This window comes from Pseudonaja textilis, chromosome 2 (assembly GCF_049901715.1).
Source record: "Pseudonaja textilis isolate UNSWEBS1 chromosome 2, rPseTex1.2, whole genome shotgun sequence".
NCBI classification, from domain to species: Eukaryota; Metazoa; Chordata; class Lepidosauria; order Squamata; family Elapidae; genus Pseudonaja; species Pseudonaja textilis.
In genome coordinates this window covers 62,372,561-62,394,515 of record NC_141991.1, presented here as the reverse complement: position 1 = coordinate 62,394,515, position 21,955 = coordinate 62,372,561, and the positions used below count along the sequence as shown (strand labels likewise).

Sequence of the window (21,955 nt, the reverse complement as noted above, 5' to 3'; positions counted from 1 at the left end):
TTGGTTAGCTCTCTTTTACAAGAGCTAAAGAAAATAAATCAACCGTAGTACCATCCTGCATGAAGAAATGTCTCATATCTGTTATCCATCAAGACAAAAGAGGCAAGACGTTATAACTGGCAGGGAGGGACTCATTTTTTTATTTTGGCCTCCAATGTAGCTGAAAAATAGGGAATGAGCCCTGTCTTCCTGAAAAGGGGTCTGGCTGGAATGCATACATGCATGTTTGCCTGGAAATAAACAGGATAATGTCCTTGCCACAATTTTTTTTAACCGCATTTCTCCCTCCCTCCCCCCACTTCCCCTCCCTCCAGTGAGAAATAAGTTAGTAAGGAGAAGGCAGGAATTAGGAATGGATAGCAGCAGAAGGAAAAGGTGCCCTCATCCTTTCCTGCTTCTCTGGAAAACCTTTCAGTTACCTGTACCAAGAGAATGATTCCTTCAGTTGGCACTTAGCTTTAAATATAGCAAATAATGTATGGATGAGTTTTTGTAAGGATACTGCACTGGGAAAGTAGGGTAAAATACCCCATGGAATAAAGGGCCCTGATGCTCCACTACCACCCCACCACCCAAAACAAACCCAAGCCCATCATAAGTAGCTATTGGTGGTATTATTATCTCAAACAGACTTGAGATCCAACAGATTCTTGGGAAGTAGCACTGACAGTTTACATTGTGGACCAGGGAAGCCAATAGCCTGTCAAAAAGCTGTTTATATTTAAAGAGACAAAGAGCTTCTTTTGATTGCAATGTTTTTGCCAGATCTTTCTTTCCTTCCTTCCTTCCTTCCTTCCTTCCTTCCTTCCTTCCTTCCTGACATTTCACAGAGTGCTATCTCATCTTTTCTCTTTGCTATAAAAAAACCCACAAATTATAGTGCTAAAGCATCTTGCTGAAGAGGTGTGTGCGTACTAGGGAGGCTTGCTCTAACCTGCTGTGTTTGCAGTTTTTCCAGCTGTTTCACATGATGAATAGCAATTGAATCTATAGCAGATTTCTCCTGTTCCAGTTCTTTGTTTATTCACTTATATGTCATGTGGGGAAACCTACTTCAGATTGCTTCTTGTTTGCTAGAGCCCTTGAAAGCATCACTCTTCCAGGGTTTTCCAGATGAATTAAGTAGACTAGGGGCTTTTGTAAAAAAAATTGCACTATTCCTAAAATGAACATTGTCAGTATAATGCTTATAGATGGGCGCAGGTGTCAGAACCTAGAGGGCTTTTGCTCATCTATGATGTTTAATAGGATTTGCCCTGTTACTGCTGTGTTTGGATGGGAATTACAGGGCTGCCAGCTAGACTAGAAAGAAAAAATAAATCATGCAAGAAGGTAGTGGCAAGTAATTTTTAATAACATTTCTAACAATAAGAAAACTGTACAGATCTAATCGCCAGGAGCCAATCTCTACTTGAGGAATACTTTAGCTTTTAATTTTGTTTCCTAACCACTAATCAAGATTGGTGCAAGATGCAATTTGCAAATGACCTTCAACCATTACTTTTAGAATAAGTGTTTGAAAGCAAACCCATTCAGCAAGTTGATTCCTGTGCTAAAATAGCAAGCAAGCCCCATAAAAAAAGGGAAAGATTGTGGCAGGAAAGCACAAAGAACTAGGTGTACCTATATATGAGACCATGACTGAAAGATCTGAAAACACCTCTCAGCAATGCTTGTGGGTTGCAGGTAATGTTATAATGTTTTCAACTATGAAGAAGCTAAAAAAGATTTTGGATTTTTGACACAGTTGCCAAAAGGCAATTATAGGTCTGCATCAATAGAACTATAGCCTCTACATTCATGAAAGGTAATATTTATATTATATTCTGAATTAGCTAATTCCAGCCTCAACTTCTGTTTTGGGTCCCACTTTTTAGAGGTTGTCAGGCAAATTAGAGCAGGAGACAAAAATGCGTAACATGGATCAAAGAAGTCCTTTGAGAAGAGATGGAAGAAACATTTTATTTTATTTATGTATTTTATTTATTAAATTTATATTGCCGCCTATTTGCCCATGGTGACTCAAGGCGGCTTACAGAATAGTAAACCACATTTAAAACAATAAAACTAATAAAAAGAATCAAATAAATTAATATAATAATAAAATCATAATAAAATCACACACATACCCGCCCTGGTGACAGCAGATCACATGAGCCATTTAATGGGCTCCATCCTGCCCTGGGTTCCCCAGGCCCACTGGCAGAACCAGGTATTCTGTGTCTTCTGGAAGAGTATTGGAGTGGGAGGGGGCGTTCTAATCTCTAGGGGAAAGATGTTCCAGAGAGGGAGCCACGCTGGAGAAGGCCCTTCTTCTGGGTCCCACCAGGTGTATCTCCCTTGGGGATGGGACCTGCAGCATTCCCTGCCTCCCCGCTCTGATGGGTAGGGTAGATGTGACTGGCAAGAAACAGTCCCTCAGATAACCTGGTCCCAAGCCATGAAGGGCTTTAAAGGTGACAACCAGCACCTTCAATTGCACTCGGAGGCAAATTGGCAGCCAGTGCAGCTCCCGCAGGAGAGGTGATACATGCAGGGGTGGGATTCTACCAGTTCGACCACGATTCGCTAGAACCGGTTGTTAACATTCTAAGCAGTTTGGAGAACCGGTTGTTAGAAGAAATTACTGGTCTAATCCCATAAGGAAGACAGGAAGGAAACATTCTAGTGTTGCTTACAGAAACTGCCTCTCCTTTAACCCTTATTACACTCTTGGCAGGACTAGACTTCCTGTCTCAGGAACGTCTCTGGAGTTTGTTTTTTCTCTCCTTTGCTGGTACTTTGCTTATGTGGAGTGACCATTCAAAGTTACAATGGCACTGAAAAAAGTGACTTATGACCATTTTCCACACTTATGACTGTTGCAGTATTCCCAGAGTCATGAGAGGCCAGGCGAGGAGATGCGTGACTCGATGTGAGTGATATTGAGTTGGCCACACCTACCAACTAAGCCACACACACAGAACCAGTTGTTAAAAAATTTGAATCCCACCCCTGGATACATGTGCACACCGAGGTCTGCACAAAACCATGCGGGCCACTGCATTTTGCACCACTGGAGCTTCTGGATAAACATATGTGTTTATCATTCATAGAAAAATTCTGTGAGGGGATGAAATCCACAATTGCCTGTGATTATCACAGGCAGAAGTAGTTCACAACCACTAAAGGATAAAAGGAAAAAATATTAATGATAAAAGTAGTTTGATGATGAAATGGGTTCTCCTTTCTAGACATCTTCAAATAAAGCCTGGACAGTTTTGATACAGTATTTAGGATATTTATCATTATAATTGAACACTTACCTGAAACAGTGGAACCTTGGGTCGCAAACGCTTCTGTTCATGACCAAATCAGGTTCCAACCAAAAAAAACCCACCCGATTTTTGAATCAGGTCACGATTCAAAAATTGGGTGGCGAACAAACCCGGCCACGGCAGATTCCCTTTCCGTGCCAATTTCCCCTTCCGTGCATGAACAGCCAATGCAATTTTTTGTCTGTGCACGCACAGTCAGTCGTGCTTCTGGTCATGACCAAATTGGGTTGCGACCGTAGTCCTGGAATGGTTTACAATCACGACCCGAGGTTCCATTGTACTTTATAATAAAGAATATATGAACCTTCTTGGCTTTGGTACTAAACATCTTTACTTACATCTACTGTTCCACACCGTGGAATGTTCTTTCTATGGGATGGTGTCCCTAGCAATACACCAAAATATTTCAATTTGATTAATTGTAAAATAATGCATATTTGAAAAGACCACCTTTAAATTACAATTACATTCTGGCAAGTGACAGCTGCATTCTTATTCAAACTGAATCTCCTTGTGTAGATAATGCTAGTACCGATATCTGCAATGTCTTGATATAATTGGCAGGACTGCTTTGGAACTGTGCCAAAAAATGTTACATTTATATTTTGCTGCTTCCTGTGTGCCAAAAAATGTTACATTTATATTTTGCTGCTTCCTGTTTGCTCCCAACCACTTCTTTCTTTTTTGCATCCTCAGAATCTTAAAACCGCTGATTTCCCCAATAACATTTCTCCAATCTGTTTAACACATGTGATGATCTAAGCAACAAGAGTAGTGGGGGGACTGTATATATTTTATAAAATGGCAAATGAGGTTGCATTGTTTTAATAATAGTTGTGAAACCAATCACATCATGAGAAGGTTCTGAAACACAGCAAGGCCCATCTACTTCCTGTAGCCCATTACCAACATGAAAGGCCAGCTGCCTCTTGGCGAAATATACAAGGAAACTGCCCATTCTTTTTTCTCTTTAACTAGAGATTACTAAATATTCAGTAATTAGGGCTAATTATCCTAGGTAAGCCTGTCTTCCCCATGTATTTCTGTAATTCTCTTCTTTAAAAAGAAAATTCCATGCCTGCACATAACTTTTTCTCATTCCTTCCACTGGATTTCAGCACTCCATGATATGCTATAATAGATCATGTGCACACACACAAAATAGAGATGACACATTTTACAAATGATGCCGGCTCAAATTCTTGGCAGATGCATTTGACTTCTCAATATCACAACTTATCCTGAGCCATTGTGGAAGTTCTGCTTTAAACGTACAGCATCTTTGCTTCTGACTGACACCTGACACAAGACATCTGAATTAACAATCTTGCGTCTAGCTTAAGGACAGCTTGTTGGAATTTTTGACACTCTAGGTTGGCCTAAAGTTGCATATCAAGAACAAAAAATGCACAATTGGAATGCTGTACCCCATTCAAATCTGATTCAGTTCCTGGATCTGTTATTGTAACACAGCAGGTTATTGTAACAGATCCAGGAATTATGGCAGTTTCTCCTCCTTTCTTTTGTGGACCCGGGTACAATGCATCCACACAGTGTGGGGCATCCCTAAAGCCAGGAGATAAATGGGGACTTTTGTCATTTATGGAGAGGCAAAAACACTGTTACTGTTATCCATTCTCCATTCTGCATGGTACAGTGACTGAAGTTATTGTCCCAGAAATCTCAGGTCCTTTTACCTGGTATTCAGGCCCAATGAATAACACGAGATAGGTGGCAAGGACTAAGACCTTTATTTGCAAATAAAAAGTTGTCGAGAAACAAGTTCCAGAATGGGCATAACCCTACTCAGAGTTAACACCCTTTTGAACAGTTTTGAAAAAAGTACATTGCCATGAACCAATCATGGGAGCATACATCACTACAAACCAATCACTAAAAGCAAATTTATGCATAACATTTCAGTAGAAAGAGTAACAAAAAACTATTGCTATATGCTAAATAATTAATATTTGTGTTAAAGTATCTTAAAATGGGCTGTTCCAACAACAACATGGACAAATAACTGTAAAAATAACAAAGAAACAAAAATGTGAAACCCTACAACAATCTGAGTTGCCAAAACAGTTAATTTTAATTTTTTCAGACCCCAAACAGATGTTTATATATAATATAATGCTTATATCTATATAAGATATATAGATGTTTCATCTGCAAAGCAGAAATATTCTCCCCAGCCCCCAAGATACACAAATTTAATTTATTTAAATAATTAAATGAATTAAATCTGTGAATCATACTAGATTAATTTTGTATGGGTGCATTAGGAAAAAAATTGTTTGACTTCTGCCTCTTTCCATTTTTTTCTCAGTGTCAGTAACTGTGCCTGTTGATAGAGCAGATGTTTGCCTGCAACATTATTATTCATTCAAGATGTTTGAATATCAAGAAATACTTGTGTCCTACATTAGGAATTATTTTTGTAAAGTGCATTTTGTTCATATATTTTACTCCAAAGAAACTACCAACAGCCTTTATAAACTGGCCATATTAGAGCTTTATCAGATAGTGCTTAAATCCACGAAGTGCTCGTGTTTTAGGAAAAAAATGTAAAAACATCAAAATATTAATATTAAACGCATTTAAAATATTAATATCTAGAATTAATCTTGTACATCTGCTCTTGGGGAAAAAATGCAGACCATAGTTATCTATGAGTTATCTAAGGAGTTATCTAAGGAGCCTCTGTGGTGCAGTGGTTAGAGTGCAGTACTGCAAGCTACTTCTGCAGCCAGCTGCCTACAGTTCGGCAGTTCAAATCCCACCAGGCTCAAGGTTGACCCAGCCTTCCATCCTTCCGAGGTGGGTAAAATGAGGACCCAAATTGTTGGCGGCAATATTATGCTGACTCTGTAAACCTTTATAGTGTAATGCACTATAAAGCAGTATATAAGTCTAAATGCTATTGCTATCAACCACCCCTCCTAGTGAGTGAAAATAGCTGTGAATTCTTCCGTCGTACCTCTGAATTTAACCAGAGCTTCCATTGCTTTTTAGATTTCAACCTTGCAATCAAACACTCTCGTTCGTAAAGTGAAGCGGACCTTGCCTAGCCCCCCACCAGAAGAAGCTCAGCTTCCTCTGACCAGCCAAGCCCACTCACAGATGTACATGCCTGGCTTCATGCCAAAGGGTATTGGCGGGCAGCCCATCCAAGTGACCAAAGCCAGCCTCCTTAGAGAACTCGACCGAGACTTGAAGCTGGTAGAGCACGAATCCACAAAACTGAGAAAGAAACAAGCCGAGCTGGATGAGGAAGAGAAAGAGATTGATGCCAAGCTGAAGTACCTGGAATTGGGGATCAACCAGAGAAAGGAGTCCTTGCTGAAGGATCGGAATGTTCGCGATTATCCCTATTTGAGATGCTTGGGAGAGAATCGAGATTATATGTCTGACAGCGAACTAAATAACCTTCGGCTCTCTGGTTATGAGAGTGGAAGTCTCCTGGCAAGGCCTAGCGCCACCCCTTCTAACCAATATGCAGAATTCTCCAGCTCCCAGTACACTTCAACAACTTCCTACACCCCGTACCAGTATTCCTCAGTTCAGACTGCTGCACCAGCCCCAGCTACATTCCAGCAAACAAGATTTCAACCTCCATACTATCCTCCAGCAAGCAGTGGTCCGACTCAAAATGATTTCCAGCCAAGCCGGATGCCTGCTTACCCTTCCCAAACCACATACCAGGCCCATAGCTTCACCCCAAGTACTGGGTATCAGTCTGAACTGGGCCTACAGAGCCACCAAGGCTTCTGCCCACCTTACCAAGCTCAGACCCCTTATCCCAGTCAGACACCCTTGCAGCCTGCCCAGGGTGCTCTTCTTCAGGCTCATGCAGACACCCACACAACCTCCCAGAAACCGAGACAGACCTCACTGGCTGACTTAGAGCAGAAGATCCTGACCAATTATGAAGTCATTAGCAATCCCACTGTGGTGATCTCTGCTGCAACCCCTGAAGTGATCTACAGCACTGCAACAGTGACCAGCAGTTACGATCAACACAAAGCCCCAGAAGGGAGGCCAGGAGATAGGAGCAGTGCTGCACAAAGTCCCTCTACGGGCTATTCATCTGACTCCCTATACACCAATCTAGAGCAAAACATTCCTCGGAACTATGTGATGATTGATGATATCAGTGAATTAACCAAAGAGAGCAGCTCAGGAGAGGGTCAGAAAGGGGATTTGCCATCACACAGCAGCAATGGACTGCCTATCAAAGACAAGAGGGAGGTTGCGGATGTAGACATGTCTAGCAGGCCTTGTTGTTACTCAAAAGGAGAAGAGGAGTCTGAAGAGGATATTTATGATCACCATGGTCCTGACCATCGGGGGAAAAGCTATCCTAAAAGCACAGAGAGCAATGGGAGAGTATCAGGCAGTTCTTATTACTATGGAGACAGTGATTATAGATCATCCTCTCGTCCAGACAAGCATGGGGCAAGTGTAGGAGTACAAAAACACTCTTCAAAAAATCTGGCCCCTGCTGTCATCTCTTCCAAGCGCAGCAAGCATAGGAAACAAGGTATGGAGCAGAAGATCTCCAAATTCTCCCCTATAGAAGAAGCCAAAGATGTAGAATCAGATCTGGCCTCCTATACAGTGACTACATCAGTCAGTAGCAGCAGCATAGCATCCAGAGCAAGGAAGATGCAAGATGATATCACTTATGGCCTAAAGAAAAATGTTTATGAACAGCAGAAATACTATAGTGTATCCAACAGAGATGGGATTGAAGAAGATGACAGAGCATATAGTGGTGGCCGATCAAGATCCTCTGGATATGTGTCAGAAAAGCTGTCAAGTCGTGAAATTAGAAGCAGATCTTATGAAAGAGAGAGCATGGAGAGGCCTCAGAAAGGAAGCTCCAAACCTTCCTCGCTTAGTATGAGTCAGAGTCGCGGGCGACCTCCAATTCGCACGCAAACGTCAGAAGAAGAAAGTCCTATCAGTCCATTAGGAAAATCCGTGGGTGTATCGCGATCCTCAGGTGGACCTCTTCCTCAGTCTGCTGGAGACAGTTGCTCCCAGTTTTGTTCTAGTCACTCATTGCCTGATGTACAAGAACATATTAAAGATGTGCCAAGAACCCATTCTTACAAACATGAAGAAGGCTACATCATGGATGATTCACACTGTGTTGTTTCAGACAGTGAAGGTAATAACTACCTGTTGTGACTTATCTCCAAGCATGCCCAAGCGGGTCATATTTGCAAAGAAAATGCCACCAATTCCATTTGCTTGCCATGTGCCTTTATCATGATTTCATTTTCTGTTTTATGTTAGCATGTTGCACATTGCATGTCCTAATGTTGTTCACTGCCTGTTCAGTGTGTTTCTGTGCTGAGGTTTCTGTTTTTATATTTCCTGAGTGGCTGCTGTGACATACCCTGTATTCCTGTGATAAGCTTCTTCTCTATTTCATTGCATGGCTTCCGTCAGAATACATTCCTAGCTTTGGATCAGGAGATTCACTGTGATCTTTTTTGGTTTGAAGCCTACCACTTGGGCCAAGAGGAGACGGACTGGTTTGACAAACCAAGAGAACCTCGTTCAGAGAGGATGAGGCATTATGGTGGCCATTCCTCATCCTCTCAGAAGAGAGGTCCAGTTAAGCACACCTATCATGATTATGATGAGCCCCCAGATGAAGACTTGTGGCATCATGATGACTATTCCCACCCACGTCACTCTTCCTCCAAAGATCACAAGCACCATGGAGATTATGGGCGACATTCATCCTCCTCCCGCCACTCCACTGATGACCTGCCCAAAAGATCCTCCAGGCAACACCCAAGAGACCCAGGCCGCCATGAGTCGCATGGACGTGGACATGGGCAGCCCACTTCCCAGAAGAAGGCCCAGCAATCAGATACAAGAACCCAGCAAGGTTATCCTCCCAGCTCCTCGGAGTACCCTCAACAATCCCGACAGCCGTATCATCATACCTCAGAGTCCCAAAAATCCCAGAGGCAGATGCAACACGGGTTGCCATCTCAGCAGCCAAAATCTGAGCCTTTGTCTCACCAACAGCAGCAGCAGCAGCAGCAAAAGCAGCAGCAGCAGCAACCCAGGCAACAGCAAGTTGGGCAGCAGCAACCATCATCTAGGCAGCAGCAACCACCAGGCAGACAACCTCAGCAACAGCATCAAGCAGGTCCTTCTCATCAACAGCCACAGCAGGTTCGAATGCAGCAGCAGCAGCAGCAACAACCACAACAACAGCAACAGCCACCACTGGGAACCCAAGCGCAACCAACCTTGCGGCCAGCCCAACAGCAGCCTGGTCAGCCTCAGCCATCAGGCAAACCACAGCCAACTGCCCAAGCACAACCTAGCGCTCACCAAGCAGGACCAGTGAGTACCACTTCAATTTTTGTTTAAGGAGAGATGGTTGATCATTCCATCCTTGCTAACTGTCTGTTGTCTCGCCCTTCATTAAGGTGTGAATGATCTGTTCTAGAGTAGCAAATGTGTGCATTCATCTCAATGTCACACACACAAAACCAAATGGAATAAATATGTATTCATGGAACACATGAATCATTCTACGGTCTAGATGACTGTATTATATGCAGGTAAGTTGTCTTGATGGATGGATTGCAAGAGTTAATTATGGTATCAGAGGTTATAGAGGAACCATTCTGTTCAGCAAATGTTGGAGATAAGTTAAAAAAAAAGATTAAATGAGGGGGCGGAGATATAGAACAATTATGGGGGTAGGCCAGCTCCCTAGATTTCTGAAAGAGGTTTCATTTGCAGTCAAAGGTCAGGAGATGTAAGGGACTGAGAGAATAAATTTAAGAGATAGGAAGAAGAGCTGCAATAGCCAGGGCAAGAGTCAGACAAGAGGTATCTCCATCCACAGAAGGAATGGGGATAGAGAAAGCATCTCAGAAGGGATTCTCCCTTATTCTCTGGGAATTAAGGACAAGGGCGGGGAGAGATTCTGTTACCTTAACCCTACAAGAAAGGTATTATTAGTAATGATAGTTTTGGTTTTCTGCCTGAATTACCTCAGAGGGCTGACAGGAGAGTACAGCCAACAGTCACAGGGCTGCTTTCAGCACTTCCAAGTTTGGGGGTTGAGTCCCCAAAGATTTAATTTTTAATTTGACAGGTTAGAATATGTAAATACACAGAGGGTGCTCATATTTCATTGAATTCAGCTAAGTGATTTTAATATGTATATTTTTTTTTCTTGACCCAGCCTTGCTTGATCCTGCCTTCCAATATTTTGAAATGTGGTTCCTAGTTTGCCACCCACTGGTCTAAAGTGAGACTCATCTGAAAACAGTTATTCTTCTCTGTCAGTGAGTCTAGAATTAAAGAAACATAGAAACATTGGAAAGAAGAGGATCTATGGAGAATTAGGATAAGTAAAGGACCAATTAGAAATAAGAAAAATGAGTCAGCTTTTTAAAATTATGGTGACAAAGCTGCTAGGTTTTCAACAGATGGGTTTTATATTAAGATAATTTTTCTCTAACATCCTGGGAAAAAAAACTTTCTTAAACCAACAAATGAAACTTCTGTTTCCCATTATAGGCTAAAGCAGAGCAGCCGGATGTATCCAAGCCTACCACAAAAGTGCCACAGGTGGGGAAAGCGCCCCAGACACAACCGCAGGGGACAGCTGGAGGTCAGTAAGCAGCTTCTCAACTAGGCAGGTGTTTTTAGCACCTACTATTTGTGTGCATTTCACTAGGGAACACTAGTGGAGTTAGTTTTCTGAGGGAAGAATTCCACTTGCGTTTTCAAAATGAATTCCAAAATGATCACATGACATCCTAGACAAGATTAAGAAGAAAAGAAAAGTTTGGCCACGGTTGGCCTCAAAATGTGTGCCAATTAGTATAGAATTAATTCACAGGAGACTAGAATTGTGTAAGCATAGTAAAGGTGTCACAAGTAAAATACTTAAAATAAGTCTTCTAAGTGTCTTCTTCCTGTGAACAGAGAGGATGGAACATCTCACCCTGATTAAAATCTGATAATAAATTGCTTGCTCTTTACTTAGCTCAGCTTAAAATACTATGTTCATTGAGAAATTCATATCAATAACTCCCAGTTACTGTATTTACTTTGCAAGAAATGGCCCTTCCTACAGAGGGTCAGTAACTGGGCAGATAAGACATGAACTTCTTTTGACTGGCCCTCATATTTTGCAACCCATTTCATTGGGAGTTCAGATTTGGAACTCATATTTTTATCTTCAGGAAGGCTATCAAGGTGCATATATTCATGTTAGCCTTTTTTATTTTATTTATCAAATTCATTGGTCACGCATCTTACTACAGAATAACTATGGGAGGCTTTTGAACTGCTTAAATCAGGGGTGTCCAACCATGGCAACTTTAAGACATGGCTGGCTGGGGAATACTGAAAGTTACTGGATACTGGAAATACACAAGTCTTAAAATTGGAAAAATTGGAAACCTCTGGTTTAAATGATAGATTTATTGAATATTTAGCTGTTATGTTTTTCTATTATGTTAACTTTATTTTAATTGGGCATTAGGCTCTTTTGTATTTTCTTTTATTTCTGGTCACTGAGAGTACAATTTTCTGTATGGAAAGATTGGATATAAGTATTCTGATCAAATGAATGCTTGCCACTACATTTTTTTTCTCGCAAGACTTGTTATATTTCTATAGTGAGTAAAGATAATTATTTTTTTTTACGAACTGTTTCCTGGTGGTAAAGTAGGACATACATTTTGTTGAATTCACACATATTAATTTATTTCGTCACTTTCTCTCACAGGCATTAAATTGGGCCCCAAACCAACAGGCCCCTCCTTATCTACAGGAGCAGCAGCTGGACAGCCAGGAGCAGAGGGCGAAAGTGTCTTATCCAAAATCCTGCCAGGAGGGGCGGCAGAACAAGCAGGCAAATTGACAGAAGGTGGGAATTCTGAGTCACAATATTGTCAAATGTTCACTTTTCAGATGATTGTGATTCAGATGATCTGTCCTGCTGCTCTGTCTGTGAGCAGTCAAGATGCTTGTTATCACCTCAGTAACAATATACTGTTTGGAGACAGGATTTCAGGACCAGAACAGGACCATCACTGACTTTTTTTTTTTTTTTTTGGAAATCCTACTTGGTGGTCAACAACTAAGAATGATCTATGACTCCCTGGTACAAATGCTAGTGACTTCTTGGGTAGCAACAGCTTGTTGTTTAATTCTCTCCCAAAAGAACATCATGTCAGGGCTCTGGTATCCACTCCCATTTAAATCATGAGTTTACAGCCGCCTCTCTCAGAGTTTAAAGAAGATTTATTAGGAGTAAACATGCTGGTGCTACCTGGGTGTAGCTGACTCTGAGACACATCATTCATTTATCCTTTTTTTAAAAAAAACAAGTTTTATTCATTTTTCCACCTTTTAACATCTCATTTTAGAGAACAGCATGATTACAGGTTTCACATATACATACAAATATGACCATTGTTCCATATTCAATTTATGTATTCAATTTCTTATCTTAACGATGCTTTTATACATTTTCTATTTTATTGTATTATTCCCAATGCATATCTCATTTTTAATTCACATGTATTAACTTTATAATTCTCATACTTTAATACTTTTAACTGTCACATTTGTATAGTCCTCTTAAATTCTGATTAATAACACTCCTTCTATAAATTGGTTTCCCCCTAAAATATCAGTTTAAGTGCGCCACCTCCAAGTTACATATTCATTAATTATCTCCCCTTTTAAATCCCATTAAGTGTTTAACATTTTATTGCCTAAATCATTAAAAATAATATTCCCCATTAAGATTACATAACATATATAAATCAGATTCTGTATGGTTTCCTCTTTTTGATTTCATAGAATTTATCTACATTTTCAAAAAGAACAAAGGGACATATTATCATTCATTTCATCCTTGACCCTGATCTTCCTCATCCCCAGATGTATATTCTCCAATGGGACCCATAGCCAAGAGTCATCAATCATGCTCTCCAGTAATAATCTTGTGCGCCAGAAGCTTCGGTTTCCTAGAAATTATCTATGAAGCATTTAAGGAATGTACTACTTCCCCCACTCCCTTTCTGCTGGCAACTCTAAAAGACCAGAGAAATATTTTTGAGTTGACATATCATTTGTGTCATTTATTTTGTTATATGTTTTGTTTGTACAACCTTTTTATGTCCTATTTTCTTAGTCTCATGGTGGTTTCAATCAAACAAAGTAAATACGATTCAAAGAAAGCACCTTAAAAGATATGAAAAAAACCCACTCCAGCCCAACACTCCAGGTAAACTAAAGGAAACTCTTTTATCCACCATAATACCTGAGCTTCTTGCAAAATAGCTACCCCTTCAGAGCTTTCCCGGAGGCCTAGAGGAAGCAAGGCACTCAGAGCATGGAGATTGTTACTGAGAAGGAGCATCGCATGAGTTTGAGAAGAGCTATGTCCATTCAACAGACTAATTCCACCAGAATTTTTGTTTTGTTAATTGTTTTCACTGAGTGTTGTATCTGTTATATTTTTATTGCACTGATATTACTATAAACCACCTTTGACGTGCTTTACGGGTGCCAAGAAGTAATGCATAAATATTTTAGGGAAAAAAAGCTGAAGATCTGGTTAAAAGAATATAGAGTTTCAAACTCAAACCTTATACTGTATCAGATGGTTTTAACACTGATTTCTCTTTCCTTTACTCCAACAGCCGTATCAGCTTTTGGCAAGAAATTCACATCGTTTTGGTGAGAGTACAATATTCGGTGAGTCATACTGGGTCTTCCAGCACCATCCACAATGTCCTTATATAATGTCCTACCAAGACCATATCAACACGCTGAAATGCCAGAGCCCAGAAATTTCTTATTTATTACTTGATAGAATTCTGTTCCCATCATTGACTTTAAATTGACATGTGCCCTGAAGCAGGTCATTCTATTGTTGCTTAATCTGAGTATCCCTTTATTTTCATTTCCATTTCCATCTTCCTATCTTTTCTTTTTTAGAATTTCCTTTCTCTTTACCAACAGCTGCTTCTTTTTCTTGTTTCTCTCATCACTGATTCAGCAGGCATTTGGGGAAATAAGTGAAATGTCATCCTTGCACTGGAAAAACCTATGAAGAATCCATTGGAATTCATTTGCCGCTCTGAACTCTGGGTATAATAGTGAGTATCATCCATTTGCCTCCATTTCCACCTCTGCCACGATGTATCAGGAGTAGAAATGTGATCAATAGTTGACTTTCATCAAATATGACTGAGACAATCCCTAGAAGCTAAAGTCCTGGTGATGGTTGTTTTTAACCCAATGATATGATTTTCAGCTTAGCTGAAGATAATTTGCCTGGGTTAAATATGTTATGCTATTTTTGAATGAAGAGAATCTCTTAGTGCTCTTAATTGTTGCATTATTTAAATATTGAGTGCTGCACAACATTACAGAAATTACAACAGAGCTCCAATAGTGCATATCAGGACTGTGCAGATTTTACTGTGTGTATTGAGCCCTAGAATCAGATTGTATGAAATGGAAGGGTCCTTATCTCTGCCACAGCACTTGGCCTCTGGGACAACATTCAGAGTTCAAATTTAGCTGTCCTTCCTGCCTTTAAATGAGCCTTGAATATTACTTGACTTTCCCCACAGGCCTTGGCTTGGTTGATTGTTGGGTTTCTTTAGGTTGGAAGACAGTTTTTATTGTTCCCTCTGGGAAACAATTATTCTTGCCTGATTCTGTAATATTTCTTGTCTTTTTTAATTTGTGAGATACCCAGCATCATTCTGGAATCAGGCATCTCTAGAAATGTGTTTTACAAATATATAAAAGAAATAAATCCAGGGTTTTCCTACATTGCAGCTTTAAGATGTTGACAAGCTGGAAATGAAACCAGCTTACAAAACCTCTCTGATGTGGATCCCTTCCTCGTTTCTGTCTACTTAGTTGACTTGCAATTCTATCTGGACCATACCTAATTGGTCAGTTCCTCTGTTCCTCTTACAATTTCCTGAAAAGAAATGGTTTTGTACATTGCTGAATTGAGTTCTACCAAGAAAGCAGCCTGGAAATATAAATAAATTATTCTTTCTTTGAAAAGCTACAGAGAGATACATGGCCAATGATGATCATAGAGGTAATTCTCACTAACCAACCACAATTAGAACCAGCAACTCCATTGCTAAGTCGTTAAGTATGATATCATTTGACCATACCAACTTATGACATCAGTTCTGACTGTGATCATTAAGTGAATCACTGCTGGTTGTTAAGCGCAATGTCCATGACTGCAACTTGCAACTTCCTGGTCGCTTCCCCATTGATTTCCTTGTCAGAATCTTTCTGTGAAGGTTGAAAATGACTATAGTGTGACTGTGGGATGTTGTGATAATCATAAATGCATGCCAATTGCCAAGCACTCAAATTGCAATCACGTGACTGCAGAGATGCTTCAACGGCTAACATTTTGAGGATTAGTCATAAGTCTCATTTTTCAGTGCCATTTGATCAGTCGCTGCACAAAAGGTCAGTAAGTGAGGGCTACCTGTATTATCTCCGGATTCCCATTCCAGAATGTTGTAATCCAGGATTACAGGACCTCAAAGAGATGGAAATGGCATTTCAGTTCTGCTGAGTTGATTCTAGCGTCTGGGTTCAATCAGAATTTTGTATCAATAGAACAATCACATCTGGTTTTTGTCTATTTGAAAGAACTATATGTTTTTAATTGGGGAGGGGAAATGAATTTATCCCTGTTGATGTAGCTTTTTTACACTTCTTGCTTCAGTATTCAGAATGAAATATGAGCTGAGTATACATCCAGGCTGGAGCAAAGAGGTGAGATGGAAAACATGTGGTCTCTTTTGGAAAATATTCCTTCATGTATCTGAGTGCTCCGGTATATGAAAGTATTGCATCTCAAATAGAAGCAACTAATTTAATTACTATTCCATTGTTCAGTTTTGACTAATTACCATTTCTAGCTGTTTCAACCTTTACCTTCACTTTGTATAGTGAAGTACAACCACATCATTCCCTGACAGCATGATACAATGCACTTGTACTTCTGCAATTAATGTCGAACATATTGTCCAATACTTCTGAAGGGTACAAAGATGTGGAAGATTGGATGAGCTCCTCTACTAATTGGGTTAATGTTCACCTCTCATTACATATAAAAGATGTGTTCTCCAGCTTTTTCGGTAGATATTCTTAGGGACTCTGTTCCCCCAATTCTTGAAATATTATAAATATATTTCTGTGTTGTTGTTTTTTGTCTTATCAAGCTTTTGAAACCATGGAAAACCACTAGGCTCAGAGAACAAAACAGAAGAGCTGTTCATACAGATTTATCCCTGTGGATCCCATAAGGTGCTCTTTGAGGACGCCCTGAGCCAACGGTCACAAAGGACTTTGAAAGCCACTGTTGTCAAACCATATTCTGCAAGCCTCAAGGGTTGAAAACAGATTCTTAGACTGAGAAGATGTACGTAAGAAGGTGCAATTAGAGAAAAGGGGCTTGTGTCACACAGGCATGCCACTTTTCTGTCGCTTGAGATGTTTGGGACTCCAGAAACTACCTATGACTGTAGTTCCATTTGTGCCTAGCATCTGATTTTGGGGAACCATGGCCTTCTCTTAGGATTATACACAAAGTTACTGAATTTTAACTCTAGTTCTTCATAGGTTTTTCCCATTCTTCAAAATGTGTTTGAACTGAGGGCTGGGAGCTGGATGCTCCATTCTCCTTTCACATTCCAGTTTGTCCCCATCAACCCCCATTCCCCTCCAGTGTTTGTTCCCTCTTATCATCCCTGCTATGGAAAAATCTGGGACGAAGGGAACTCTGACTAGGACCTAACACTGTTTCACTACTGAGTTAAGAGGCCATAGGACTGAAAGGCAGTGCGAACTGGCTGACTACTGACTGACACAAATGCTGGCCAGGCATGTCTTATCAGCCACCCAAAGCCATCCTGAAGCCATTCTAAAGCATTCAAATGGCAGTGCTTTTCATCATTAATGTTGTGCATTGTTTTATGTATGCCTGGGATTATTATTATTTTTTTTAAAAAAAACAGCCTTAATCATTCCACTTTTATTTACATGTATACCTCATTGGTGCCCAGAAACTGGGGGCTTGGTTTATTATTTTTTGTGAGGTTCCTTTTATGTTTTTTCTTTTCTTTTTTCTTTTGCCTAGTATCATACGTCATTAATCTCTTAACTTTGTACTGAGTTAGCATCTGGGCTGTTGTCGGCAGAAGCAATAGAGTGCAGAAGGCTATCAAGAGCACAATCCAGTCTGATGAGAAGAGCTTGCCTCTGCCATCCTCCTTTATCCTACTGTGCAATTCAAGTCCTTCTTTAAGCCATTATCGGTGGGCATGCTCAGAAAGATGGAGGAGCTACTTGGAACAGCGTGTTGGTAAACCAGCCTGCTTGGAGCTCTTTGCACCGTAAACAGCAAGAGCCGAAAAAACACCCTGTGGTTTTTTTTTTTTACTTTTTTTGTTGTGGTAAAAAGAAAAAATCCAGTAAGTGTACAGATGCTCCAGTTCCCATTTGTTTGTGCTGTTTCCTGCCCGTCTTTCATCCACGCAAAGCATGTTCAAAAACAACAATTCATTGGTGTGACCCATAGGAGCTTCCATTCGCCATGGGTAACAGCAAAATGATTCTCATGTCTAATGTTCTATGCAATGAAATTACAAAATTTTAAAGACAACTGTTAATATTTAATAAGTTCAATGTTATGTATAAGGATTTAATTGCAAATGTGCTATCAAGAACCTGGATAGATATCTTTATATCGAACACCTGTGTGTATGAAGTTTCCAATTAGTGGCATGCTTGACCCATTCAAGGGACACTTTTGCCAAAGGGTAGCCATAGAGCCAGTGACTGTCTCTGTCTGTAGTAGAGCATGGCTTGCTACTTCTCTGCACGGTTTCATCTACTTAGAATGCTTGCCGTTCGTTCTTTGCTTGAGATTACATTTTTTTCCCCCAAGTTGGTTCATCTTCTTTATTGAATGCCATTACAGATTTATGCACTTGTTATTGAAGCCCTATCGATGACACCGTGAAGAGTAATTATTCCACAGAACATTACACTAGGTTTTCTACATTTAATTACACTCACTCTAAGCCCTTTGACGCATCCTCTCAAGATCTAGGGGCTTCTTGGCATGGTCTAAACCTAATGCACATTCCTCCTGTCTAACTTTAAATTAAAATCCTATCTAAGTATTCAAGAATTACAGCCTGGAAAAGTATCCCAAGAATGAAATATATTTGCAAACATAGCAAGGGAGAGTGAACAGGTCTGTCATTAATTTAACACATCAATTCTGCCCAATTCCTCTTTTCCACATTCTGAACTTGGGAGAGCAAAGGTGCAAATAATGACTGCTATTACATACAGAACTATTCAACCTACCTTTCTGAAATTCTGAAAATGTGGAAGCAGAGAACCACTAGGTGGTTAGTTCAAGAGTGGAGTAAATGCAGTGCCAAATCTGAAGCAATCCCACATGTTTCCACCAGACCCTCAATGCAGTGATAGCAAAGCTATTTTCTCCCTATAGGACTTGATAGAAAGCCAGAATACCATGCAAAAATTGGAACGAAAATGTATACCTTTTTATACTGAGAAATGGAGTGGGGGAAGAAGCAGCTAATATGTATTTTACATGTTAGATTCTTCAAAATGTGGGAAGTTTATAAACTTTTGACACAGAAAATATAGGTTGTGTTCCTGTTTGGCAATGCACTTGACAAGGATGCTAGAAGTCCTGGATGTCACCTCTGTATAATGCTACAAATACATCAATAAGCTGTGAATCACACTGAGCAAGAAGGCAATTTTTTCAGGAGTCCTGCTGACACGTATATTTTAGAAATATCTTTTTCCCACAGAGATTGAAATAAGGTGTAGTAAAGGGACCTGGTAGGCCAGTAAGTAATTTCATGTTCGCCATAGTTATACCATCCAGGTATCAGGTTTGCACAATCAACAGTTGATCCTAGCTGCTTGTCCAAAATTCCTATCTAATACGAACATATGTGAGAATATGTTTGCCTTTGCTTGCACTTAAAACACTTTAGTTGTACACCGAAAGAAGTGTATGATGTGATCCTTAGGTAAAGTGTGTGGTATTTTAATAAGCCTTATTATTCTAAGCCTGTTTTGAACAACTGGCATATAAAGTGATATATCTCATCATATAAAAACACTAATTTGATATTTTGTAAGCAGCATTCTAACAAAAGTTTTCCATGGTTACTACAAGTTCAAAGCATAGTCTCCTTATCCTTACTCTATATCTTAGAATATATGTTCATTTGCCCATGGTTCTGGTTTCTTAGATTCATGAAGAAGGCTTTCAAATGCCCACTGGCTCTGTTGATTGAGGTGAAAGTAGGCAGATTGAAATCTATCAGCTGCATGGACCATGGAAACTGCAGTTGTATTAGATCTTTGTTAGGCAAGGATTCCACCTTTAATAGCCCTTTGTAAGGGCAAGCAGGAAGCTGTATCTGTGGTTATTCAGTGGATACTGACCACAGAATTCAGCTTCTAATAAGTAAGGCTGCATACATATTGGCTGTATGACCCTTTGCCTGTTCCGTCTGTAGTTTGAATGAGTGTGAAACCCCTTAAGTTAAGCTAGTCATTTCGTAAGAGGCAGGACTTGGTGGAAAAACTCCTTGGCTGTGTGTTGCTCCACAGTTTTACATATAATCAACCAACTGTTTGTGTTTGCACACTACAATGTGCAATATCTTAACCACATGTCTTTCATTATGCACTAAGTTAAAGGGTAGTTGACTAGTTTGTTTAGTATTATGCAGCATTTAAAACTATGGGGTCCTCGGTGCTTTCTGAATTTGGTGCACCAATGTTAGCTAGTCTGGTAATGAAATGTGTGCAAAGAAATAACCAAACTCAGAGAGCACCAAGGAACCCACAGTTCCACTTGAGCTACAACATATATATATTTTTCTATCAGTAGCCTTTAAAACTCTCCCTCTGCAGAAGTCCTTTTACCAGAGGAATTAACCCATTGTATTTAATGTGAATTCCTGCACAGAAGACCAGTCATTTGTTTCTGTAGTTGGTTTAGACCTAGGAAAACAAAGGCTAGATTTTTACATTTAATTGTGTTTCAGTAAATTTCCAGCATTGCTGAATTGGTTATTTTTCTAGCAAAAAGACAAGATTTAGATAAGAAGCTTATCTTTTGTTCTACCGCAGTTAAAAAAAAATTAGCTCAGGAAAGCATTAAGTGAATTCCATGGAATGCACACCTGCGTTGGTGGCAGAGATTTCATCTCAAACATCTAGTTTAATACCAGGGCTTCATTCTAGGCTTGCAGTAAGTGCAAAACTACCTGAATATTTGAATTATTTTAATAATGGGCAGGCTGGGAATAATTTCTAACAAAACAGATCAAAAACTAATATTCCTAGTAGAACTTTCTCATGTGTGGTTTACATATATAGTTTATTTAACATACGGGTACATCATCACTTCAGGATAAATGTAATACATTTTGGGAAGTTATTTCAAGTAGAATGACAAACTGAAGCAGTGAGATGCCCACCATTCGTTCACTCACTTAGACACTGAATTCTGAGAAGAGGGATTTGGTTCCAAATGTAGAGACCAAGTTATCTGGCAAGGACAAGCATGTTTTACACCCAGTTTCTTTCCAGCCACCCAGACCTCTTTTTCTTAGGCTCCCAGCAATGACAAGTGCATAATCTGAGGATGCTTCTCCAGACTCTAAACTGAATTTGTGTTCCCTATTGGTTTTCTCAACAGTGGCTGCTACAACCTTCCTTGACCCCCTTCCATTGTAAATACCTGTACAGTGTATAAAATAAAAGTCTCACATGGTATGAAGAAAAACAACACCTCCCCAAGAAAACAATCAACTCACAGCCCCCTTTTGTGGGAGCTCCATCTCAATGACCAGCACACCTGCCAATTCTTGCTTTTGTGTAGAAAAACAAAATCAACAAACAAAGCCTGGTGTTTGTAACTAACTTTTCTGAACTGTTTTCCTTCTTGCAAAGCATAGCAGAGTCCCATAAAGCTGTTGTGGCTGTCACATGACATGTACCGTCCATGCTCTCCTCCTGCCTTCAGTTTCAATTTTTTTCTTTTTTCTTTTTGTATTATTTTGGAGGTGGCAGAGTTCTGTATAAAACCAACAACCCATCCAACAAAAGAAGAAGTTTACAGTTGTAAGTGCAATGACCTTTATCTGAACATTGTAAATGATGTGTGTGTCCTGCTGTGCTCTGTGAGAACTTGTATTTCAGTGTAACACCTCATGTATTGTGATTCCGTATGGCAAGTTGCCCTACAAGGTATTTCTGTGGAAAACAGAATAAAAGAACTTGATATGATTTACAAGATGCTTTTAGTTTAATCTCTGACTTCTAGAAACACCTGACCTTGAGGGACTGCCCTAGTAAAGTTTTCCTTAGCATGTGAGATCATTCAACCTCTTGGAGTCCCAAATGAGTTAACAGTAACACCCAAAAATAATAACTTTAAAAAGTCAAGCTTGAAAACACTAGTCACTGCATTCTAGCAAAATTGGCAGTAAACATTGCAGATGAAG

At 39.9% G+C, this 21,955-nt stretch overlaps 1 protein-coding gene across 4 annotated transcripts in view; it reads left to right on the top strand.

Annotated features, from left to right (window-relative positions):
* The window catches only part of BSN (bassoon presynaptic cytomatrix protein), a 237,927-nt gene extending 216,183 nt beyond the window's left edge, over positions 1-21,744 (top strand). Inside the window, exons 6-12 of one of the 4 annotated variants that reach the window (XM_087924083.1) lie at positions 6,333-8,493; positions 8,833-9,692; positions 10,884-10,977; positions 12,103-12,243; positions 14,030-14,084; positions 14,392-14,488; positions 16,604-21,744. In XM_087924083.1, the coding sequence (XP_087780209.1) occupies positions 6,333-8,493; positions 8,833-9,692; positions 10,884-10,977; positions 12,103-12,243; positions 14,030-14,070 (3,297 nt within the window). In that variant the 3' untranslated portion in view covers positions 14,071-14,084; positions 14,392-14,488; positions 16,604-21,744. Of the gene's footprint in view, positions 1-6,332; positions 8,494-8,777; positions 9,693-10,883; positions 10,978-12,102; positions 12,244-14,029; positions 14,085-14,388; positions 16,155-16,603 lie in introns of those variants that run through there. The other 3 variants (XM_087924086.1, XM_087924085.1, XM_087924087.1) reach the window with 3 other exon arrangements.
* Positions 21,745-21,955: the final 211 nt, after the last annotated feature.